The sequence below is a fragment of the Hemitrygon akajei genome, chromosome 28, assembly GCF_048418815.1.
Source record: "Hemitrygon akajei chromosome 28, sHemAka1.3, whole genome shotgun sequence".
Classification (NCBI taxonomy): Eukaryota; Metazoa; Chordata; class Chondrichthyes; order Myliobatiformes; family Dasyatidae; genus Hemitrygon; species Hemitrygon akajei.
The window spans coordinates 16,347,129-16,372,218 of record NC_133151.1 but is presented as its reverse complement, the minus strand read 5'-3'; the positions used below and the strand labels follow the sequence as shown (position 1 = coordinate 16,372,218).

The window sequence follows — 25,090 nt, the reverse complement described above, 5'->3', positions numbered from 1 at the left end:
AGAAGTATTGTCTGCAGCCCCAGTGTAGCTGTGGCTCACTGGCGCCATCTCCTGACAAGGTCCTGTACAGGTAAATGTTGCTGCTGATACAGTACTTTAGAGATATTGTGATGACGCGTTTTCTCGGAGCTATTCAACCTGGGCAGCCTCACAGGATGTGATCCACAGGTGCCAGGGAGAATGAGCTTACCTCTGAAGGATCATTAGAAGCAGAATCAACCCCCATTCATTCACCTCCATTCCTGTTTCCCTCTCCCACCTTATTTCCTGACCTGCCCTCTGGTGCTCCTCTGCCTTACCTTGTTTCCATGGTCTTCTATCCTCTCTTATCCGATTCCCCCTTCTCCAGCCCTGTATCTCTTTCACCAATCATCTTCCCAGCTCTTTGCTTCACTCCTTTTGTACGGGATGTGTGGGGTGTTTTTGTATGGGATGTGTGGGGTGTTTTTGTACGGGATGTGTGTGGGGTGTTTTTGTACGGGATGTGTGTGTGGTGTTTTTGTACAGGATGTGTGTGGGGTGTTTTTGTACGGGATGTGTGTGGTGTTTTTGTACGGGATGTGTGGGGGGTGTTTTTGTACGGGATGTGTGTGGTGTATTTGTACAGGATGTGTGTGGGGTGTTTTTGTACAGGATGTGTGTGGGGTGTTTTTGTACGGGATGTGTGGGGTGTTTTTGTACGGGATGTGTGGGGTGTTTTTGTACGGGATGTGTGTGGGGTGTTTTTGTACGGGATGTGTGGGGTGTTTTTGTACGGGATGTGTGTGTGGTGTTTTTGTACAGGATGTGTGTGGTGTTTTTGTACGGGATGTGTGGGGTGTTTTTGTACGGGATGTGTGTGTGGTGTTTTTGTACAGGATGTGTGTGGTGTTTTTGTACGGGATGTGTGGGGTGTTTTTGTACGGGATGTGTGTGGGGTGTTTTTGTACGGGATGTGTGTGGGGTGTTTTTGTACGGGATGTGTGGGGTGTTTTCGTACGGGATGTGTGTGGTGTTTTTGTACGGGATGTGTGGGGTGTTTTTGTACGGGATGTGTGTGGGGTGTTTTTGTACGGGATGTGTGGGGTGTTTTTGTACGGGATGTGTGGGGTGTTTTTGTACGGGATGTGTGTGGGGTGTTTTTGTACGGGATGTGTGTGGGGTGTTTTTGTACGGGATGTGTGTGGGGTGTTTTTGTACGGGATGTGTGGAGTGTTTTTGTACGGGATGTGTGGAGTGTTTTTGTACGGGATGTGTGTGGGGTGTTTTTGTACGGGATGTGTGGGGTGTTTTTGTACGGGATGTGTGGGGTGTTTTTGTACAGGATGTGTGTGGGGTGTTTTTGTACGGGATGTGTGTGGGGTGTTTTTGTACGGGACGTGTGTGGGGTGTTTTTGTACGTGATGTGTGGGGTGTTTTTGTACGGGATGTGTGTGGGGTGTTTTTGTACGGGATGTGTGTGGGGTGTTTTTGTACGGGATGTGTGTGGGGTGTTTTTGTACGGGATGTGTGGGGTGTTTTTGTACGGGATGTGTGTGGGGTGTTTTTGTACGGGATGTGTGTGGGGTGTTTTTGTACGGGATGTGTGGGGTGTTTTTGTACGGGATGTGTGGGGTGTTTTTGTACGGGATGTGTGGGGTGTTTTTGTACGGGATGTGTGTGGGGTGTTTTTGTACGGGATGTGTGTGGTGTTTTTGTACGGGATGTGTGGGGTGTTTTTGTACGGGATGTGTGTGGTGTTTTTGTACGGGATGTGTGGGGTGTTTTTGTACGGGATGTGTGTCGGGTGTTTTTGTACGGGATGTGTGTGTCGGGTGTTTTTGTACGGGATGTGTGTGGGGTGTTTTTGTACGGGATGTGTGGGGTGTTTTTGTACGGGATGTGTGGGGTGTTTTTGTACGGGGTGTGTGGGTTGTTTTTGTACGGGATGTGTGGGGTGTTTTCGTACGGGATGTGTGTGGGGTGTTTTAGTACGGGATGTGTGGGGTGTTTTCGTACGGGATGTGTGTGGGGTGTTTTCGTACGGGATGTGTGGGGTGTTTTCGTACGGGATGTTTGTGGGGTGTTTTCGTACGGGATGTGTGTGGGGTGTTTTCGTACGGGATGTTTGTGGGGTGTTTTCGTACGGGATGTTTGTGGGGTGTTTTCGTACGGGATGTGTGGGGTGCTTTCGTACGGGATGTGTGGGGTGCTTTCGTACGGGATGTGTGGGGTGCTTTCGTACGGGATGTGTGTGGTGTTTTTGTACGGGATGTGTGGGGTGTTTTTGTACGGGATGTGTGGGACGGGTGTCGGGTATTTTTGATTGGAACTGTGGGGAGTTTTTTATGGGATGTGTGTGGCGTGTGTACCGCTCAGACTTGGCCAGCACGCGTTCGTAGAGGAGAAGACAATTCTTGGCCAGGCCGGTTTGTGTGGATGCTGCGTGATGTGTTGCCCGGTTACAAATCCGCTCTGCAAAATACCAGACAGTACGCCATGTGCAATTAACTGAACTTTATAAATCTTAATCTGGATGGAGGGTTAGTAAAGAAAATAAAAAGAAAAAGGCCCATTTTAAGGAAAAAGTCAAAAGTGAAGGTTGGGGCTCACTGATACGGCCATTCATCAACCACCGACCTCCTCCGAGTGTCACCGACCTTCAGACCCTCGCTCCCGGTCCACTCCATCCAGTGATCTATCAGCTCTCTCCGTAGACATCTTCCTTCTCCTCCTCTCGCCGGCCAAGGACTGCGAAAATCCTGTTCCAGACTGACTAGAAACAACATGTTTCTCATTGGATAGGGCCCCCACATTCCAAGCCCTGTTATCTCCAGTCAGATTGCTGCTACAGAGAAACCATTACATTAGCAGTGAAACAGTACAGAGCGGCCATTACATCAGCCGTGAGTCCCTACAGCGTGTTACACTCTCCCCCCCCCCCACCAAATTTAGTCATGTCCTCATGACGTTGAGATAATTCACCAACCCTTCCTGCAGAACACAAAGTCCAACCCAGGTGCACAAGGCCGTGACATAGCTGCCCAACACAGCGGGGGTCACACTCTGTCCCCCAGGTGCTACGTAGGCCAGCCTATCCGGTGGTATCTGAATTCTCTGAGATCTCCGCACCCCCTCGTGTAACTCTTCAGGTTCCGACACTACTGGGGTTATTTCCGGTCTACCTGGCGCGGCCTCCCCCGTCTATCGCTCGCGCCCACCTGCAACTCGGTGAGCCCCCTGTCCCGAGAACAAACCCCGCTTCCTCCCCCTGCAGAGTTCCGCTGCAACCCAGGCTGCCCACAGATACCCCCCCCCCCCCCCCTCCACACACTTCACCTGTCTCAGTGGGAGAAGGGCCGGGAGTCTCTCCCTCCATCAGTGGGGAGGTCACACATCCGGGTCCTCATCCTCGGAATCAGTATGACTCTCATGGGCGGGGGCCGGCCTAACCTCGCCGGGCGGGGGCCCTGCGGTCACTCCGCGTTTCCGAAGAGTCCTCTTGCCAGATGTAGGCTCCAGGTTGGGCTCTGGGTTTACCTGCACCTCTTGACCCGGGTGCGGTGTTTTGTATAGGACATGTCTGGAGTGTTTTTGTGTGTGACGAGTGCGGGGAGATTTTGTATGGGGTGGGTGTAGTGTGTTTTTGTGTGTGACGAGTGCGGGGAGATGTTGTATGGGGCAGATGTAGTGTGTTTTTGTGTGTGACGAGTGCGGGGAGATTTTGTATGGGGTCGGTGTAGTGTGTTTTTGTGTGTGACGAGTGCGGGGAGATTTTGTATGGGGCGGGTGTAGTGTGTTTTTGTGTGTGGCGAGTGCGGGGAGATTTTGTATGGGGTCGGTGTAGTGTGTTTTTGTGTGTGACGAGTGCGGGGAGATTTTGTATGTGGCGGGTGTAGTGTGTTTTTGTGTGTGACAAGTGCGGGGAGTTTTGGCATCGGGCGGGTGCGGGGAGTTTTGGACAGGTGAAGTGCTGAGTTAATATTTTGCCCCTCTCTCCCTGTAGCAGTGAACTTCCTGGCTTATGATGAAGCCATCATGGCCCAGCAGGATCGGATCCAACAGGAGGTGAGTTGCTGTGGGGCGTGGGTGGCTTTGGGTGAGCTGCAGGCGTGGAACACCCTGACCTTCCACCTGTCGGTGTTGGAGAGGGCTGTGGGGAATGTCCAGTGTGCTGCTTTCCCCCTAATGTGTGTACTTTATGGATTATATCATCATAATCTGTAGTTATTTATTATAATTGATTGCTTTTTATTAATTATTATTCTATAATAATATGTTTATGGTTTATCCATAATCTTATGATATTATACACTCAGTGACCACTGTATTAGGTACACAGTCCATAATGCTTATATCTAAAAAGCCAGTTATTTTTATTTATCTATCTTTCTGTCTCTCTGGTTATCTATCTATTTATAGAACATAGAAACCTACAGCAGATTACAGGCCCTTCAGGTCGTGCCAACCATGTAACCTACTCAAGAGACTGCCTAGAATTTCCCTAACACGTAGCCCTCTTCTAAGCTCCATGGACCTATCTAAGAGTCTCTTAAAAGACTCTGTTGTGTCCGCCTGCATCATCGTTGCTGGCAGTGCATTCCGTGCACCCACCACACTCACTGAAAAATTTACCCCTGACATCCCCCTTGTACCTACTTCCAAGCAGCTTAAAACTATGCCCCCTCACATTAGCCATTTCAGCCCTGGGAAAAAACCTCCGGCTACCCATACGATCAATGCCTCTCATCATCTTATACACCTCTATCAGGTCACCTCTCATCCTCCATCGCTCCAAGGAGAAAAGGTCATGTTCACTCAACCTATTCTCATAAGGCATGCCCTCCAATTCAGGCAACATCCTCGTAAATCTCCTCTGCCCTCTCTATAGTATCCACATCTTTCCTGGAGTGAGGTGACCAGAAGTGGGGTCTGACCAAGGTCCTATACAGCTGTAACATTACCTCACGCCTCTTGAACTCAATCCCACGGTTGATGAATGCCAACACACCATACGCCTTCTTCACAACACTGTCAACCTGTGCAGCAGCTTTGTGTCTCCTATGGACATGGACCCCAAGATCCCTCTGATCCTCCACAGTGCCAGTGGTCTTACCATTAATATTATATTCTCTGTGCAAATTTGACCTTCCAAAATGAACCACTTCACACTTAATCTGGGCTGAACTCCATCTGCCACTTCTCAGCCCAGTTCTGCATCCTGTCCCGCTGTAGCCTCTGACAACCTTCCGGACTGTCCACAACACCTCCAACTTTTGTGTCTTCAGCAAACTACTGGCCCACCCTTCCACTTCCTCATCCAGGTCATTTACAAAAATCGCAAAGAGAAGGGGTTCCAGAACAGATCCCTGCGGAACTACCACTTAGCCCTCTTCTTTTCTAAGCTCCCTGTACCTATCTAAGAGTCTCATAAAAGAGACTTAAAAGAGGTCACTGAACTCCACGCAGAATATGAACCATCTATAGTCATCCTTTGCCTTCTGTGGGCAAACCAATTCTGGATCCATAAAGCGAGGTCCCCTTGGATCCCATGTCTCTTTACTTTCTGAATGAGCCTCACATGGGGTACCTTATCAAATGCCTTGCTGAAATCCATATGCACTACATCTACTGTTCTACCTTCATCAATGTGTTTTGTTACATCCTCAAAAAATCCAATCAGGCTCATAAGGCCTTTCACAAAGCCATGCTGACTATCGCTCATCAGATAATGTGTCTCCAAATGCTCATAAATCCTGCCTCTCAGGATCTTCAACAACCACTGAAGTAAGACTCACTGATCTATACTTTCCTTGGTTATCTATACTCTCTTTCTTGAATAAGGAAATGAGATTTGCAACCCTCCGGAACCTCTCCCGTCCCCATTGATGATGCAAAGATCATCGTCAGAGGCTCAGCAATCTCCTCCCTCACTTCCCTCAGAAGCCTGGGGTATATCTCTTCAGACTTGGCGGCTTGTCTGATTCTATGCTTTTCAAAAGCTCCAGCCCGTCCTCTTACTTAACGTCTACGTGCTCGAGCATTTCAGTCCGCTTTCGGTCATCCCTACAGTTGCCAAGGTCCTTTTCCCTGGTGAATACTGAAGCAAAGTATTCATTAAGTACCTCTGCTACCTCCTCCAACTCCATGCACACGTTTCCACTATCACACCTGACTGGTCTATCACATAAGAAACAGGAGCAGGAGTCGGCCATCCGGCCCGTCGAACCTGCTCTGCCATTCAATAAGATCGCGCCTGCCTTTTCCCCATCACTCTCCATTCCCCTACTGTGCAAAAATCTATCTAACCTTGTCTTAAATATATTTACTGAGGTAGCCTCCACTGCTTCATTGGGCAGAGAATTCCACAGATTCACCACTCTCCGGGAAAAGCAGTTCCTCCTCATCTCTACCCTAAATCTTGAGGCTGTGTCCCCTCGTTCTAGTCTCACCTACCAGTGGAAACAACTTTCCTGCCTCTATCTTATCTATCCCTTTCATAATTTCATATGTTTCCATAAGATCTCCTCTCATTCTTCTGAATTCCAGTGAGTACAGTCCCAGGTGACTCAATCTCTCCTCTTAGGTTAACCCCTTCATCCCTGGAATCAACCTGGTGAACCTCCTCTGCACTGCCTCCAAAGCCAGTATATCCTTCCTCAAGTAAGGAGACCAGAACTGCACACAGTACTGCAGGTGCGGCCTCACCAGTACCCTGTATAGTTGCAGCATAACCTCCCTGCTCTTAAATTCAATCCCTCTAGCAATGAAGGCCAACATCCCATTTGCCTTCTTGATAGCCTGCTGCATCTGCAAACCAACCTTTTGTGATTCATGCACAAGCACTCCCAAGTCCCTCCGCACAGCAGCATGCTGCAATCTTTCACCGTTTAAATAATAATCTGATCTTTAATTTTTTCTTCCAAAGTGGATGACCTGACATTTACTAACATTGTACTCCATCTGCCAGACCCTTGCCCACCCGCTTAACCTATCGATATCTCTCCGCAGATTCTCTGTATCTTTCCCACTCGATTTAGTGTCATCAGCAAACTTAGATACACTACACTCGGTCGCCTCTTCCAGATCGTTAATGTATATCGTAAATCGCTGTGGGCGCAGCACTGACCCCTGTGGCACACCGCTCACCATTATTGCCGACCAGAGTCCCCATGTATCCCAACTCTCTGCTTTCGATTGGTTATCCAATCCTCTGTCCACGCTAGTACATCACCCCCAACTCTACGCATCCTTATCTTATGGATAAAAGTCTTTTATGTGGCACTTTTTCCGAGTAAATAACATCCATCTGTTCCCCTCTATCCACTGTGCTCAATACATCCTCAAAGAGTTTCAGTAAGTTTGTCAAACAGGACCTGCCTCTGCCGAATCCCGGCTGCGTCTGCCTATTCTCACCCGGCTCATCCTCACATACTTGTAGAATGCCTCGGAGTTTTCCTCAATCCTGCCCGCCAAGGCCTTCTCGTGGCCCCTCTCACTCTCCTGATTTCATTCTTAAGCTCCTTCCTGGCATCCTTGTAATTTTCTAGAGCTCTAACTTTTCTAGTTTCTTGAACCTTTCGTAAGCTTTTCTTTTCTCCTTAACTAGATCTTCTACATCCTTTGTACATCGTGGCTCTTTTACCCTACCTCAGTGGAACACACTGATGCAGAACGCCATGCAAATGTTCCCCGAACATTTGCTGCATTTCTGCTGTGCATTTCCCTGAGAATATCTGCTCCCAATTTTCTGCCTAATAGCATCATAATTTCTCCCATCCCAATTAAATGTTTTCCCAAATTGTCTGCTCCCATCCCTCTCCAGCGCTATGGCGAAGGAGATACAGTTGTGATCACTACCTCCAAAATGCTCTCCCACCGAGAGATCTGACACTTGACGAGGTTCATTTCCCAACACCAGATCAAGTACAGCCTCTCCTCTGTTTGGCTTATCTGCATACTGCGTCAGGAAACCTTCCTGAACACACCTAACAAACTCCACCCCATCTAAATCCCTTGCTCTAAGGAGATGCCAGTCAATATTAGGAAAGTTAAAATCGCCCATCACAGCAACTGTATTATTGTTGCATCGTTCCAGGATCTGCCTCCCTGTCTGCTCCTTGATGCCTCTGTTACTATTGGGAGTCTATAAAAAACCTCCTTCCTGTTTCTGACTTCCACCCACACTGACTCAGTATACGATTCCTTCATGACTTCCTCCTTTTCTGCAGCCGTGATGCTATCCCTGATTAGCAGTGCTACTCCCCCACCTCCTTAGCCTCCCTCCCTGTCCTTGCCGAAACATCTAAAGCCCAGCGCATTCAGCAGCCAATAGACAGTAGGGCCATTCGGCTCTTCGAGCCAGCACGGCCATTCACTGTGATCATGGCTGATCGTCCACAATCAGTACCCCGTTCCTGCCCTCTCCCCACATCCCTTGACTCTGCTATCTTTAAGAGCTCTATCTAACACTTTCCTGAAAGCATCCAGATAAATGGCCTACACTACCTTCTGAGGCAGAGCATTCCACAGATCCACCACTCTCTGGGTGAAAAAGTTTTTCCTCAACTCTGTTCTAAATGGCCTACCCCTTATTCTTAAACTGTGGCCTCTGGTTCTAGACTCCCCCAGCATCGGGAACATGTTTCCTGCCTCTAGCGTGTCCAATCCCTTAATAATCTTATATGTTTCAATCAGATCCCCTCTCATCCTTCTAAATTCCAGTGTATACAAGCCCAGTCACTCCAATCTTTCAACATATGACAGTCTTGCCATCCCGGGAATCAACCTCGTGAACCTACGCTGCACTCCCTCAATAGCAAGAATGTCCTTCCTCAGATTTGGAGACCAAAACTGAACACAATACTCCAGGTGTGGTCTCACCAGGGCCCTGTACAACTGCAGAAGGACCTCTTTGCTCCTATACTCAACTCCCCTTGTTATGAAGGCCAACATGCCATTAGCTTTCTTCACTGCCTGCTGTACTTGCATGCTTACTTTCAGTGACTGATGAACAAGGACATCTAGATCTCGTTGTACTTCCCCTTTCCCTAACTTGACACCATTCAGATAGTAATCTGCCTTCCTGTTCTTGCCACCGAAGTGGATAACCTCACATTTATCCACATTAAACTGCATCTGCCCACTCACCCAACCTGTCCAAGTCACCCTGCTTTCTCATAACATCCTCCTCACATTTCACACTGCCACTCAGCTTTGTGTCATCTGCAAATTTTCTAATGTTACTTTTAATCCCTTCATCTAAACCATTAATGTATATTGTAAACAGCTGCGGTCCCAGCACCGAACCTTGCGGTAGGCCACTGGTCACTGCCTGCCATTCTGAAAAGGACCTGTTAATCCCTACTCTGTTTCCTGTCTGCCAACCAATGTTCTATCCACGTCAGTACCCTACCCCCGATACCATGTGCTCTAATTTTGCCCACTAATCTCCTATGTGGTACCTTATCAAAGGCTTTCTGAAAGCCTTTGCTTTCCCTGAGACATTCAGGCCTCTGTAATGGTCACAGCATCACAGTTGCATCTATTGCTCCAAGTTCATCTGCCTTGTTTATGATACTCCTTGCATTAAAATAGACACATCTCAAACCATCAGGCCACTCGAGTGCAACTTTGCTCTAGCGTCTGCCTGTCCTTCCTCACGCACTCCCTACAGGCTGTCTCTACTTGTGCTCCAACCACCCACTCTGCCTCTTCACTTCGGTTCCCTCCCCCCTGAAAATCTACTACGTCCTCCCCAGTAGCATTAGCGAACCTCGCTCCCCGGGTATTGGTTCCCCTCCAGTTCCGGTGCAACCCGCCCCACTTGAACAGGTCCCCCCCCTTCCCCAGAAAAGCTTCCAAGGATCCAAGAACTTGAAACCCTGCCCTCTGCACCATCTCCTCAGCCACTCATTCATCTGCGCTATCTTCCTGTTCTGACCTTCCCTAGCTCGTGGCACCGGGAGTAATCCAGAGATCACCGCCTTGGAGGTCCTGCTCTTCAGCCCCCTCCCTAACTCCCTAAACTCACTGACAGGACCTCTGCCCCTCTCCTGCCTATGACATTGCTACCAACATGGACCACGACCCTCACCCTCCCCTTCAGGAATGTTCTGCAATTGCTCAGAGACGTCCTGGACCCTATCTGTTTATTTGTCTGTCTGTTTATTTATCGATCTATCTATTGGTTTGTTTACTCACTGAGTTACTGCATGGAATAAGCCCTTCCGGCCCTTTGAACTGCACCATCCATCAATCCCGATTTAACCCTGGCCTAATCACGGGGCAATTTACAATGAGCGAGTAACCTACTGACCGGTACTTATTTGGAAAGCGGAAACCGGAGCACCCGGAGGAAATCCACGCAGTCCATGGGGAGAGCGTACAAACTCCTTACAGACAGCGGCGGGAATTGAACCCGGGTCTGCTGTACTGTGAAGCGTTAAGCTAACTGCATAACATAAAAGCATGCAGACAAGGTCAAGAGTAAGGGAACAGAGTACTCAGACGCGACAGTGAGATGGAGGATAAGTGTGTGGCTGAGGGAGTGGATCGGGGCAGGCATTCAGATTTCTGGATCATTGGGACCTCTTTCAGGGCAGCCGTGACCTGTGCAAAAAGGACTTGAATCCAACAGGAACCAATATCCTGGCAGGGAGGTTTGCTAAGGCTTTTGGGGGGAGTTTAAACTAGAATTGCTGGGAGGTGGGATCCAAACTGAAGAGATGGAGGAACAGGCGGTTGGCTCACAAATTGAGAAAGGTTGCAGACAGTGTGAGAGGGAGGACAGGCAGGTGATAGAGAAGGGACGCTCTCAGACCGATGGTTTAAGGTGTGTCTATTTTAATGCAAGGAGTATCATGAATAAAGCGGATGAGCTTAGAGCGTGGATCAGTACCTGGAGCTATGATGTTGTGGCCGTTACAGAGACTTGGGTGGCTCAGGGGCAGGAATGGTTACTTCGAGTGCCAGGCTTTAGATGTTTCAGAAAGGACAGGGAGGGAGGCAAAAGAGGTGGGGGCGTGTTGATCAGAGATAGTGTCATGGCTGTAGAAAAGGAGGAAGTCATGGAGGGGTTGTCTACGGAGTCTCTGTGGGTGGAAGTTAGGAACAGGAAGGGGTCAATAACTCTACTGGGTGTTTTTAATAGACCACCCAATAGTAACAGGGACATCGAGGAGCAGGTAGGGAGACAGATTCTGGAAAGGTGCAATAATAACAGGGTTGTTGTGGTGGGAAATTTTAATTTCCCCAATATTGATTGTCATCTCCCTAGAGCAAATGGTTTAGATGGGATGGAGTTCCACACCTAGATCAGGAAGAACAAGAGGATAAGACGTGAGAGAATAGGATCAATCAAGTGTGACAGTGGGAAAGTGTGTATGGAACTGGAGGAGATAGTTGAGGTACTTAATGAAGACTTTGCTTCAGTGTTCATTATGGAAAAATAATTTGGCGATTGTAGGGATCACTTACAGTGGACTTCAGCATGTCGATATTAAGAAAGAGGATATGCTGGAGCTTTTGGAAAGCATCAAGTTGGATAAGTCACCGGGTCTGGATGAGATGTACCCCAGGCTACTGTGGGAGGCGAGGGAGGAGATTGCTGAGACTCTGGTGATGATCTTTGCATCATCAACGGGGACGGGAGAGGTTCTGGAGGATTGGAGGATTGTAGATGTTGTTCCTTTATTCAAGAAAGGGAGTAGAGATAGCCCAGGAAATTATAGACCGGTGAGTCTTACCTCAGTGGTTGGTAAGTTGATGGAGAAGATCCTGAGAGGCAGGATTTATGAACATTTGGAGAGGTATAATATGATTAGGAACAATCAGCATGGCTTTGTCAAAGGCAGGTCGTGCCTTATGAACCTGATTGAATTTTTTGAGGATGTGACTAAACAGATTGATGAAGGAAGAGCAGTAGATGTAGTGTGTATGGATTTCAGCAAGGCATTTGATAGGTACCGCATGCAAGGCTTATTGAGAAAGTAAGGAGGCATGGGATCCAAGGGGACCTTGCTTTGTGGATCCAGAACTGGCTTGCCCACAGAAGGCAAAGAGTGGTTGTAGACAGGTTATATTCTGCATGGAGGTCAGTGACCAGTGGTGTGCCTCAGGGATCTGTTCTGGGACCCCTACTCTTTATGATTTTTTTAAATGACCTGGATGAGGAAGTGGAGGGATGGGTTAGTAAATTTGCTGATGACACAAAGGTTGGGGGTGTTGTGGATAGTGTGGAGGGCTGTCAGAGGTTACAGTGGGACATTGATAGGATGCAAAACTGGGCTGAGAAGTGGCAGATGGAGTTCAACCCAGATAAATGTGAGGTGGTTCATTTTGGTAGGTCAAATATGATGGCAGAATATAGTATTAATGGTAAGACTCTTGGCAGTGTGGAGGATCAGAGGGATCTTGGGGTCTGAGTCCATAGGACACTCAAAGCTGCTAAGCAGGTTGACTCTGTGGTTACGAAAGCATACAGTACAGGCCTTCATCAATCGTGGGATTCAGTTCAGGAGCCGAGAGGTAATGTTGCAGCTATATAGAACCCTGGTCAGACCCCACTTGGAGTACTGTGCTCAGTTCTGGTCACCTCACTACAGGAAGGACGTGGAAGCCATGGGAAGGGAGATTTATAAGGATGTTGCCTGGATTGGGGAGCATGCCTTATGAGAATAGGTTGAGTGAACTTGGCCTTTTCTCCTTGGAGCGACGGAGGATGAGAGGTGACCTGATAGAGGTGTATAAGATGACGAGAGGCATTGATCGTGTGGATAGTCAGAGGCTTTTCCCCAGGGCTGAAATGGCTAGCACAAGAGGGCACAGGTTTAAGGTGCTTGGAAGTAGGTACAGTGGAGATGTCAGGGGTAAGTTTTTTACGCAGAGAGTGGTGAGTGTGTGGAATGGGCTGCCGGCGACGGTAGTGGAGGTGGATACGATAGGGTCTTTTAAGAGACTCCTGGATAGGTACTTGGAGTTTAGAAAAATAGAGGGCTATGGGTAATCCTAGGCAGTTTCTAAAATAAGTGCATGTTTGGCACAGCATTGTGGGCCGAAGGGCCTGTATTGTGCTGTAGGTTTTCTATGTTCTGAAGGTGTTTGCCTGTTGAGAGAGACAGCTGATTGACTGGAGGTCGGTGAGAAGGGCCTTGCATACCAAACATTACCCCCGTCTGGATTCCCACCTGGTGCCCACTGTTCAGTCCGATCTCTCCCCCTCGGTGTCAGCTCCGCAGAGTCACACTGCTCTGAAACAGGCCTTTCAGCCCATCTCGTCAGTGCCAACCAGCATTCCCATTTTATCCAATTCCGTTCCCCCCCCCCACCCACCTCTCTTCACCTATCACCGTCCAGCTCGTCCTCCTCCCTGTCCCCCTCCCCTTCTTAATTTGGCATTTCCCCCCCCTTCCTTTTTACTCCCGATGAGGGTTGGCGGCCTGCTGAGTTCCTGCAGCATTTTGTGTGTGATGCTCCTCCTAGTGTTTTTAATGCCCCTGGCTCGGCCACTTCCTCTGGCAGCTCGTTCCATACACTGACCGCCCTCTGGGTGAAGAAGTTGCCCTTTGGGTCCTTTTTAAATCTCTTTCCCTCTCACTTTAAACCTGCGCCCTCTAGGTTTTGGGTTGCGGTCTGACCAATGCCTTCTAAAACCTCAGCACTGCGCCCTCTCCCTCAGATAGCGACGACGAACCCGCTGGTGTCAGACAAGTTGGACTTGTCGGTGCTCTACAAAGAATATGCGGAAGATGACCAGGTTTACCAGTTAAAGGTCAAGGTGAGAGCTCGGGAACAAGGGACGCGAAAGGCTGGGCTGTGGGCAGTGGGCAGCCAAATGTGACTGCTCTCCCGGAGGGCCAGTACAGGCTTGGTGGGCCGAGTAGTCTCCGCCCACGTTTGAACCATTCTCCTGCCTGGAACGTACCTCGGAGAGGGTCCAGAGCAGGTTCGGGAGAGTGACACTGGGAATGAAAGGGTTAATGTACGGTGGCTCTACACCTGAATTACTACCAATAGTACATAAATAGTTTATATTTTCAAATTAAAATGCTATTATTACTGTCTACGAAGCATCCGAGCCCCTGACAGTTCCCCCATTCCTGGAAATCGCCCATTGTGTCCGTGGACCCTGCTCCTTCCCCAGGGACAGCTGGGCACACACATGGAGGAGGGGCTGGCAGTGTGATCCTCCCTCAGCACCGCCCCTCCCACAGTGCGACCCTCCCTCGGTACCGACCCTCCCACGGTGTGACCCCCCCCTCAGCACCGCCCCTCCCACGGTGTGTCCCTCCCTCGCTACCGACCCTCCCACGGTGTGTCCCTCCCTCGGCACCGACCCTCCCACGGTGTGACCCCCCCTCAGCACCGCCCCTCCCACGGTGTGTCCCTCCCTCGCTACCGACCCTCCCACGGTGTGTCCCTCCCTCAGCACCGACCCTCCCACGGTGTGACCCTCCCTCAGCACCGACCCTCCCACGGTGTGTCCCTCCCTCGCTACCGACCCTCCCACGGTGTGTCCCTCCCTCAGCACCGCCCCTCCCACGGTGTGTCCCTCCCTCGCTACCGACCCTCCCACGATGTGTCCCTCCCTCGGTACCGACCCTCCCACGGTGTGACCCTCCCTCAGCACCGCCCCTCCCACAGTGCGACCCTCCCTCAGCACCGACCCTCCCACGGTGTGACCCTCCCTCAGCACCGCCCCTCCCACAGTGCGACCCTCCCTCAGCACCGACCCTCCCACGGTGTGACCCTCCCTCAGCACCGCCCCTCCCACGGTGCGACCCTCCCTCAGCTCCGACCCTCCCACAGTGTGAACCTCCCTCAGCACCGACCCTCCCACGGTGTGTCCCTCCCTCAGCACCGACCCTCCCACGGTGTGTCCCTCCCTCAGCACCGCCCCTCCCACGGTGTGTCCCCTCCCTCGGTACCGACCCTCCCACAGTGTGACCCTCCCTCAGCACCGCCCCTCCCACGGTGTGACCCTCCCTCAGCACCGACCCTCCCACGGTGTGACCCCCCCCCCTCAGAACTGCACTGGGTGTGTTGGCCTATATTGTGGGCCCATTCCCCCCACGTTGAAAGCTCGATGAAAGAGGCTGCCAACGCTAAAGTCCGGAAGGGCAAACAGTCTGCTGGAGGCAGCCAGCGGGCCACACTGCGTCTGTGGAGGGTTAAACTCGGCGAGGGCTGGGTTCCCCGGCGGACGGTTTGTGTTTCTCTGAGTGCCCGCTCTACCAGAGGGCAGCACTGAGCCAGCACCACCAGAGGGCAGCACCGAGGCTGTCGGTCTCTGCCTCAGCCTTACCGCTGTTACAACACCCCCCCCGACACATCAATGAGGGTCTCCCCGAGGGAGGGGAGCAAAGGAGAGAACAGGCCCGACGAGGGTCTCCCTGATGGCTGGGAGGAATCCAGGGAGCAGGGAGACTCAGAGAGAGAGGACGGAGGTGCCATGGGTCCGTGGGAAGGAGGACTGGTCTCCGAGGAAGAGGTGAGGAGGGAGATTCTGAGGGGCTGGAGGGAGAGAGGAGGATAGAGGGGGTGGGAGACCGCGCGGTGTTGAGTGAGCAGGGTGAAACTCCAACGAGGATCCTCATCGGTGATGGAGAGGAGGGTGATCTTGAGGGGGAGAGGGGAGGGATCCAGTGTGTGCTGTGGAGCCTCCCCCTCCAGGTGGCACCCCCCCCCCTGATGTCCGTCCTTCTGCTCCCCCCCGAACAGGACCTGCAACAATCGGTACTGCTGCATACGCAAGACCCGGCCCGACGGGAACTGCTTCTACCGGGCTTTCGGCTTTGCTCACCTCGAGGCACTCCTGGACAACAGCAAAGAACTACAGAAGTACGAGCCCCTCCTCCTCCGCCACTCCCCAGGTCCTCCCTCCCTCCTTCCTCCAGCCCCCTTACACAGCCTCCTCCGCACCAGTGTGGCCCTCCCCCTCCCTCTCCCTCCCCTCCCCCTCTTCCACCCTCCCTCTCCCACCCTCCCCCTCCCCTCTTCCACCCCTCCCTCTCACCCTCCCCTCCGCCTCTTCCACCCCTCCCTCCCCCTCTTCCACCCCTCCCTCTCACCCTCCCCTCCCTCCCCCTCTTCCACCCCTCCCTCTCCCTCTTCCACCCCTCCCTCTCACCCTTCTCTCCCCCTCCCCCTCTTCCACCCCTCCCTCCCCCTCTTCCACCCCTCCTTCTCACCCTCCCCTCCCCCTCCCCCTCTTCCAACCCCTCCCTCTCCCTCTTCCACCCCTCCCTCTCACCCTTCTCTCCCCTCCCCCTCTTCCACCCCTCCCTCTCCCACCCTCCCCTCTGCCTCTTCCACCCCTCCCTCTCTCACCCTTCCCTCCCCTCCCCTTCTTCCACCCCTCCCCTTCTTCCACCCCTCCCTCTCACCCTTCCCCCTCTTCCACCCCTCCCTCTCACCCTTCCCCCTCTTCCACCCCTCCCCCCTCTTCCACCCTTCCCTCTCCCTTCTGTATGCTTCCCTCCCTCATCTTCCTTCCTTCTCCTTCCACCCCTTCCTACCTCCCTCCCTCCCTCCCCATCCTCCACATCTCCCTCCCTATCCTCCACACCCCAGGGTCCTCCCTGCTCCCTCCAGCCCTCCTCCACACCTGTGTATTTCTCCCTCCCTCTCCCTCCCCTCCCCCTCTTCCACGCCCGTGGGGTCCTCCTCCCTCGCTCCCCCCTCCTCCACACCCCAGGGTCCTCCCTCCTTCCTCCAGCCCCCCTCCACACCCATGGGGGTCCTCCCAGCTCTCCTTCTCCCCCTCTTCCACGCCCGTGGCGTCCTCCTCCCTCCAGCCCTCCTCCACACCCTCCCTCCCCATCCTCCACACCCATGAGTTCTCCCCTCCCTCCCTGGCCTTAGAACATTGATTTCTCCAACTTCTGGTAAATTTCCCCCCTCCCCCTTCCCTCTTATTTTCAGTTCCCCCACCCCTTCTCCTCACCCGCCTATCACCTTCCCCAGCACCCCTCCTCCTTCCCTTTCTCCCGTGGTCCGCTCTCCTATCAGACTCCTCCTTTTCCACCATCACCTCCCAGTTTCTTACCCCCCATTCTGCCAACTTCCCCCTTCCTTTCCAGTCCTGATGAAGGGTCTTGGACCAAACTGTCTATTCCCCTCCTGACCTGCTGAGTCCCCTCCGGCACTTTGTGTGTGTTGCCCTCAGGTCTCCACGCCTGCGTCTACCTGCCGGGCTGGGATAGATTTTCCCATCCGCTGGGAAGTCTGATGTTCTCCTCCCTTCTCAGGTTTAAGGCAATAGCCTCCAGAAGCAAAGAGGACCTAGTGACCCAGGGCTTCACCGAGTTTACCATCGAAGACTTCCACAACACGGTGAGAGAGCTGGGTGAAATGTTTGCTTTCATTTTGACAGGACTAGAATAGATACGCAGGGACCTGACACTCAGGCTTGATGAGGCATTGGGGCCGAACCACAATTGGAGTAATGTGAAAGCAGTTTTGGACCCCAAATCGGAATCAGAACCGGGTTTAAAACCAAGTCAAGTCAAGTCACTTCTATTGTCATTTCGACCAAATCTGCCCTGTGCAGGAGTCCACCCACTGCTCCCCCCACACCAGAAGTTGATGCAACCAGTCAGAATGATCTCCATGGTAACATCGGTAGAAATTTGCGAGTGTCTTTGGTGACAAACCAAATCTCCTCAAGCGCCAAGTGAAATGCAGCCGCTGTCTTGCCTTCTTTATAGCTGCGTCGACATGTTGGGGCCAGGTGAGGTCCTCAGAGGTGTTGATACCGAGGAACGAAGTCCACCATCGGCTCTTTGGTCTTGCTGACGTTGAGTGCGAGGTTGATGCTGCACCACCCACTCAACCAGCTGGTGTATCTCGCTCCTGTACGCCCTCTCGTCACCGTCCGAAATTCTGCCAGCAATAGTTGTGTCATTGGCAATTCATGGATAGCGTTTGAGCCTAGCCGGCTGGATGTAGAGAGAGAGAGAAAGAGAGCAGTGGGCTCTCACGTCTCTGAGGTGCGCCTGTGTTAGATTGTCAGCGAGGTGGAAATGTTATTTCCGGTCCGCACAGACTGTGGTCTTCCAGTTCGGAATTTGAGGATCCATTTGCAGAGGGAGGTACAGTAGCCCAGGTTTTGGATCAAAGAAAGGATGTACCGGCAGTGGAGAGGGTCCAGAGAGGGATCACGAGGATGATCCTGGGGTCAAAAGCATTAAACTATGAGAGTTTGATGGCTCTGGGCCTGTACTCACCAGAGTTTATGAGGGAGAATCTCATTGAAACCGATCGAATTTGAAAGCCCTAGATAGAGTGGATGTGGAGAGGATGTTTCCTATAGTGGGGGAGTCTAGGACCAGAGGACACAGATAGAGTGGATGTGGAGAGGATGTTTCCTATAGTGGGGGAGTCTAGGACCAGAGGCCACAGATAGAGTGGATGTGGAGAGAATGTTTCCTATAGTGGGGGAGTCTAGGACCAGAGGGCACAGATAGAGTGGATGTGGAGAGGATGTTTCCTACAGTGGGGGAGTCTAGGACCAGAGGACACAGATAGAGTGGATGTGGAGAGGATGTTTCCTGTAGTGGGGGAGTCTAGGACCAGAGGACATAGATAGAGTGGATGTGGAGAGGATGTTTCCTATAGTGAGGGAGTCTAGGACCAGAGGACACAGCCTCAGAATAGAAGGACATCCATTTAGGACAGAGGTGAGGAGGAATTTCTTTTAGCCAGATGGTGGTGCATCTGTGGAATTCATTCCCACAGATGGCTGTTGAGGCCAAGTCCCTGGGTGTATTGAAAGCAGAGGTCCTTGATTTGTGAAGGTGTCAAAGGATTTGGGAGAATGGGGTTGAGAGGAATAAGTATCAGCCATGATGAAATGGCAGAGCAGACTTGATGGGCCAAATGGCCTAAACATTATGACAAAGTAAAATTACTCATTTCTAAGCTCCATGTACCTATCCAGGGGCCTCTTCAAAGACCCTATCGTATCTGTCTCCACCACTGTCGCTGGCAGCCCATTCCACGCACTCACCACTCTCTCAGTAAAAATCTCCTCTTTATCTACTTTCCAAGCACCTTGAAACTGTGTCCTCTCGTGCTAGCCATTTCAGCCCTGGGAAAAAGCCTCTGACTATCCACACGATCAATGCCTCTCATCATCTTATACACCTCTATCAGGTCACCTCTCATCTCCGTCGCTCCAAGGAGAAAAGGGCCGAGTTCACTCAACCTATTCTCATAAGGCATGCTCCCCAATCCAGGCAACATCCTTGTAAATCTCCTCTGCACTCTTTCTATGGCTTCCACGCCCTTCCTGTAGTGAGGCACAGTACTCCAAGTGGGGTCCTATATAGCTGCAACATTACCACTCGGTTTTTAAAACTCAGTCCCACGATTGATGAAGGCCAATACACCGTATGCCTTCTTAACCACAGAGACAACCTGCGCAGCAGCTTTGAGTGTCCTATGGACGGACCCGAAGATACCTTTGATCCTCCCCATCTGCTCGTCGATGTCCCTGTTACTATTGGGTGGTCTGCAGGCCGTGACACTATCTCTGATCAACAGTGCCACAACCCCAGCCTCTTTTGCCTCCCTCCCTGTCCGTTCTGAAACATCTAAAGCCTGGCACTTGAAGTAACCAATCCTGCCCCTGAGCCATCCAAGTCTCTGTAACGGCCACAACATCACAGCTCCGAGTACTGATCCACGCTCTAAGCTCATCCGCTTTATTCATAATACTCCTTGCATTAAAATAGACACATCTCAAACCATCGGTCTGAGCGCGTCCCTTCTCTATCACCTGCCTGTCCTCCCTTTCGCACTGTCTACAAGCTTTCTCTATTTGAATATAAGAGCATAGGAAATAGGAGCAGGAGTCGGCCATCCTGCCCATCGAGCCTGCCCCACCATTCAATAAGATCACGGTTAATCTGTCCGTAAAGTTAGCTCCATCTACCTGCCTTTTCCCCATAACCCTTCATTCCCTTACTGTGTAAAAACCTATCTAACTGTTTCTTAAATATATTTAGCGAAGAAGCCTCAGCTGCTTCCCTGGGCAGAGAATTCCACAGATTCACCACTCTCTGGGAAAAACAGTTTCTCCTCATCTCCGTCCTAAATCTTCTCCCCTGAATCTTGAGGCTGTGTCCCCTCGTTCTAGTCTCACCTACCAATGGAAAACAACTTTCCTACTTCTATCTTATCTATCCCTTTCAAAATTTTGTATGTTTCTATAAGATCTCCTCTCATTCTTCTGAACTCCATAGAGTACAGTCCCAGGTGACTCAATCTCTCCTCATAGGTTAACCCCTTCATCCCTGGAATCACCCTGGTGAACCTCCTCTGCACCGCCTCCAAAGCCAGTATATCCTTCCTCAAGTACGGAGACCAGAACTGCACACAGTACTCCAGGTACAGCCTCATCAGTACCCTGTACAGTTGCAGCGTGACCTCCCTGACTCAATCTCTCCTCATAGGTTAACCCCTTCATCTCTGGAATCAACCTGGTGAACCTCCTCTGTACGCAGTACTCCAGGTGCGGCCTCACCAGTACCCTGTACAGTTGCAGCATGTGAGCCAACCCACCTTTTCCTCCATATCTTCAGTTCGGTTCCCACTCCCCAGCAATTCTAGTTTAAACTCTCCCAATAGCCTTAGCAAACCTTCCCGCCAGGATATTGGCCCCCCTCGGATTCAAGTGCAACCCGTCCTCTTTGTACAGGTCGTGATCCAGAAATCTGAATCCTTGCCCCCTGCTCCCATCCCTCAGCCACGCATTTATCCTCGACGTCACTCTATTCCTGTATTCACTATTACGTGGCACAGCCAGTAATTCCGAGATTACTACCTTTGAGGTCCTGCTTCTCAACTTCCTTCCTAACTCCCTGTAGTCTGTTTTCAGGACCTCTTCCCTTTTCCTACCTATGTCTTTGGTACCAATATGTACCACGACCTCTGGCTGTTCTCCCTCCCACTGCAGGATATCGTGGGCACGATCTGAAACATCCCGGACCCTGGCACCTGGGGGGCAAACTACCATCTGAGTTTCTTTCCTGCATCCACAGAATCTGACCGCCTAACTATCGAGTCCCCTATCACTGCTGTCTTCCTCTTCCTTCCCTACCCTTCTGAGACACAGGGCCAGACTCTTGTGCCAGAGGCACGTCCGCTATCGCTTCCCCCCAATAGTACTCAAACAGGAGTACTCGTTGTTAAGGGGGACAGCCCCAGGGGTACTCAGTAGGTTAAGGGTCGGCATGATGTTGTGGGCCGAATGGCCTGTACTGTGCTCTGTTACTCTGTGAACCAGGGACAAATAGGCAGAGCGTGCACATGTTTAAGAAACTCTTAGGCAGGCACATAACTTTGCCACGGGCAGTCCCAAGCCCGGCTGTGGAAGGAGGAGGGTTGGGTATGGGGCTAGCAACCCCATCCTGGAAAAAACCCCGAGCTACAGAAATGGCAGCAGAAGCTCCAGAGACCTCGTCCCCGGGAGAGGAGGGATCCCCGCCTCGAAGACACGAGGTCATTGTGGTGAAAACGGAACCCACAGGGCCGAGCAAACTTCCAGTGAGCTGCTGTTGGGGCGGGGGGGGGCCACCGTGACCGCGTGGGTCTCCTCCGGGTGCCCTGGTTTCCTCCCACGGTCCAAAGACGTACCGGTTGGCAGGCTGATGACCCGTGATTAGGCTGGGGTTGCTCGGTGGGGCCGGGGTATCCTGTGCCGCGCAGTATCGCCATTGTTGACAGATGTGCACATGGATCAGAGGAAGTTAGAACCCCCCCCCCCCCCCCCGCACCACCCCAAGGTGCCGCCCCTGACCTCGAGTGTTGTCTCGCTGACAGTTCATGGACGTGATCGAGCTGGTGGAGAAGCAGGGCTCCCTGGCCGACCTCCTGACGGCCTTCAATGACCAGAGCACGTCGGACTACCTGGTGGTCTACCTCCGCCTCCTCACCTCGGGCTACCTGCAGCGCGAGTCCGGCTTCTTCGAGCACTTCATCGAGGGCGGGCGGACAGTCAAAGAGTTCTGCCAGCAGGTGAGGGTGTGAGCGGCTCGGGGGAGAGGAGATGGAGGAGAGGGGAGGAGAATGGAATGGAAGGAGGGAGGGGGCATGAGGATGGATGAGGGGAAAGGAAGGGGAGGAGGAGGTATGAGGGGAGTGAGGCAGGGGAGGATGTAATAGGGGAAGGTGGGGGAGGATAAGCGAAGAGGAAGAGAGTGGGAGTGTGGAGGGGAAGGAATGAGGGGAGGGAGAGGAAGGAGATGAGAGGGAGAGGGAGGAGGAAGGATGAGGGGAGGGAGAGGGATGAGAGTGAGTGGAGGAGGAAGAGAAAGCCTGGGGAAATTGGATTGGCCTGTGGGTTAGAATAGAGCCGATGGGGAGAATGGCTGTTTTCTACTTGGTGCGTGTTTATGGAAGGTGAAGGGTGGCAGTGGGGGTTGTTGGGGAGGGAGGGGGAGAGAAGGGGCAGTTGAATGACTGTGTTTGCCCCTGAACAATGCCCGCAGGAGGTGGAGCCGATGGCCAAGGAGAGTGACCACATCCACATCATCGCGCTGGCCCAGGCGCTGGACACCTCCATCCGCGTGGAGTACATGGACCGCGGCGAGGGCAACAGCACCAACCAGCACATCTTCCCCGAGGGCTCGGAGCCCCGCGTCTTCCTCTTGTACAGGCCGGGACATTACGACATCCTGTATAAATAGGCAGAGCGGCTCGTGTTTGTACAGAGTTTCCGTGGTTGTAAATGATGGGCTGAAGCCCCACTCCCCACACCCACTTTGTTACTGAAGTTGTCTGACTGACTGGGGGGAGCTGGCCTCGCACACTCTCACTCTCACTCACACATATACACACCCACATACGTGTGCATGTACAGACACATGCATGTATACACACTCTACCATGCATGCATGTCCCTCTCTTTCATGTACCCTCATCTCTCTCCCCCTCCATCTCTCCTCCTGTCCCCACCCCTCTCTCCTGTCCCCACCCCTCTCTCCTCTCCCACCCCTCTCTCAAAACCCTCTCCTCTCTCCCACCCCTCTCTCCCCTCTCCCCCACCCCCTCTCCCCTCTCCCCTCTATGTCTCCTCCCACCCTGTCTCCCCCTCCCCTCTTTCTCCCCTCCCACACCTCTCTGTCCCTCTCCGCTCCCCTTCCCACTCCTCCTTCCTCCCCCTCTACTCCTGCACACACTTCGCTCACTCGCTCCTTTCCTTCTGAAGTTGAGATGGTTTCTTTGCTGTCAATCCCCAAATCCTCCCGCTCTCTCACCCCTTTCCCCTCCCCTCCCGTCTCTATCCCAATAGCCTCCACCCTCTGATCCCCTCTCCTCCGGTCACCACCTCCGTATTGGGCCCCCCCCCACCCCCGCCTCCGACCCCCTCCTCCTACCACCTATTGAATCCCTCTGCAAACTCAGGCAGACAATATTGTCCCAGCAATTGAATACCAGTCACTGTAGAGGAGCTCCCCTTGAGCCCTGACCGGCGGACGAGGTGTGAATAATCTTTGAACCATGGTGGGGTAGCGATCAGGAGAACTCCACATCCCCGCCCGCACCGGGCCCGGCACCGTGCTCGATGTGTACTCTCCCCCTGGCAAGTGGGTGGCAGGGGACAGTCTGGCCGTCCCTGGGCTATGGGGAGCTGGGACTGCCAGGACTGTTCTGATAACTCACTGTCCACGGTGTGATGCTACTCGGCCCCCTTCCCCCCTCTCCCCGCTCTCCGTTCCCCTTCCTCACCCTCCCCAATCTGGCTTCTCTCACCACCTCTATCCTCATCCCTCTCCGCCCCTGCCTGCTGCCCTCCTCCTTTCCCTCCCCCTCTTCCTGCCATCTTCCCCCCTTCACTCTCCCCCACTCTTTTCTGCCCAGTCGGGTGGAAGGAGGTGGGGGGGTCACTCATTTCCCTTTGCTTTGGGTGGCAGGGGTTGCTGGTCTGGAGTCAGGGTAGCGGTGGGGGGGTTCACTCCACGCTCGACTGTGACATCATGGGCACGGCGAGGGTCTCAGGGTCCCCACGGCCCCCCACTCGGTACCCGCTCTGCTCTGGCTCGGCTGTGGGGGAGGGGGGGCTACAATGTGTCGGGAGCAGCGAGCGAGGACCTCCCCACACCCCCCCTTTTAATAAACCGGCTCCATCCCAACTGGCCTCTCTTCTCTTACTGTCGGCGGGGTGGGAAGGGGACGGACTGCGGGAAGAGGGCAGGGGCTTAGGGAAAGCAGAGAGGGGACCTTGGAGGGAGGAGCAAAGGGGGGGGGGGTGATGAGGTGTGGGGAGAGAGAGTAAGGGACGAGGATGTGGAAGGGGGGGAAGAGAGAGGTGGGAGATGGGGCAATGGAGAGGTAAGTGGGAGAGGCAGAATGGTGGGTTTGGGGAATTTGGAGAGTGAGAGGAGAGTTGGAGGGAGGGTTGCAGGGAAGAGGGGCAGAAGAACGGAAAAGGGAGGGAGGTGGGTGCTTAGTGGAGGTATATAGAGGGGGAGAGGATGCATGATGGAGGGGAGTCAGGAGGGAAGGATTGGAGTGGGGTATAGGAGGGGTAGGGGAGGACAAAATGGGCAAGGAGAAGAGGGGGGGTGGTGGTGGTCAGGAAGCCCCTCGTTCGTGTATGACTCTCAGCCCCTCACTGTTCCCAGAGAGCAGCCCCCTCCCCCGAGCTTAACATAATAAAACAAACCCCCGCACCACAGCACCAGACCCTCCCTGGACATCTCTCCGCGGCCTGGGCGATCGCTGGTCGGTGTTACGGCGGGAACCCCGAATTCACTCGGCTGCCGAGGGAGCGGTGGGGTCATCTGGCGAGAAGGGTTTCTGCTGGCGCTCCACCGGCGCGTCTGGTCGATTTCTGTGGCTTCACCCACGTGGGGTTGGGCAGGGCGAGTTTTCCAGCTGCGGAGGAAGTGGAGTGAGGGTCTCGTGGGAACGGCCACTCACTACCGACAGACTGGATCTTGTAAAGGGTAGTCTCAGGGAACTCTGACCTGTCTTAATGAGCAAAGCGATCTTGAGTTCCAAGTCCTGGGCTTTCTGACGGTGGCTACACAGGTCGAGAGGATGGTGAAGAAGGCTTATGGATTCTTGCTTTTATCAGTCGAGGCAAAGAGTTCAAAAGTCAGGAGGTTATGTTAACTTTATAAAC

General features: G+C 52.7%; 1 protein-coding gene across 1 annotated transcript in view; it reads left to right on the top strand.

Moving 5' to 3' along the window:
* The window catches only part of otub1b (OTU deubiquitinase, ubiquitin aldehyde binding 1b), a 30,966-nt gene extending 8,245 nt beyond the window's left edge, over positions 1-22,721 (top strand). Inside the window, exons 2-8 of the mRNA XM_073031396.1 lie at positions 3,965-4,026; positions 13,637-13,735; positions 15,546-15,556; positions 15,679-15,798; positions 17,208-17,292; positions 21,784-21,978; positions 22,452-22,721. Of these exons, the coding sequence (XP_072887497.1) occupies positions 3,965-4,026; positions 13,637-13,735; positions 15,546-15,556; positions 15,679-15,798; positions 17,208-17,292; positions 21,784-21,978; positions 22,452-22,649 (770 nt within the window). The 3' untranslated portion in view covers positions 22,650-22,721. The remainder of the gene's footprint in view (positions 1-3,964; positions 4,027-13,636; positions 13,736-15,545; positions 15,557-15,678; positions 15,799-17,207; positions 17,293-21,783; positions 21,979-22,451) is intronic.
* Positions 22,722-25,090: the final 2,369 nt, after the last annotated feature.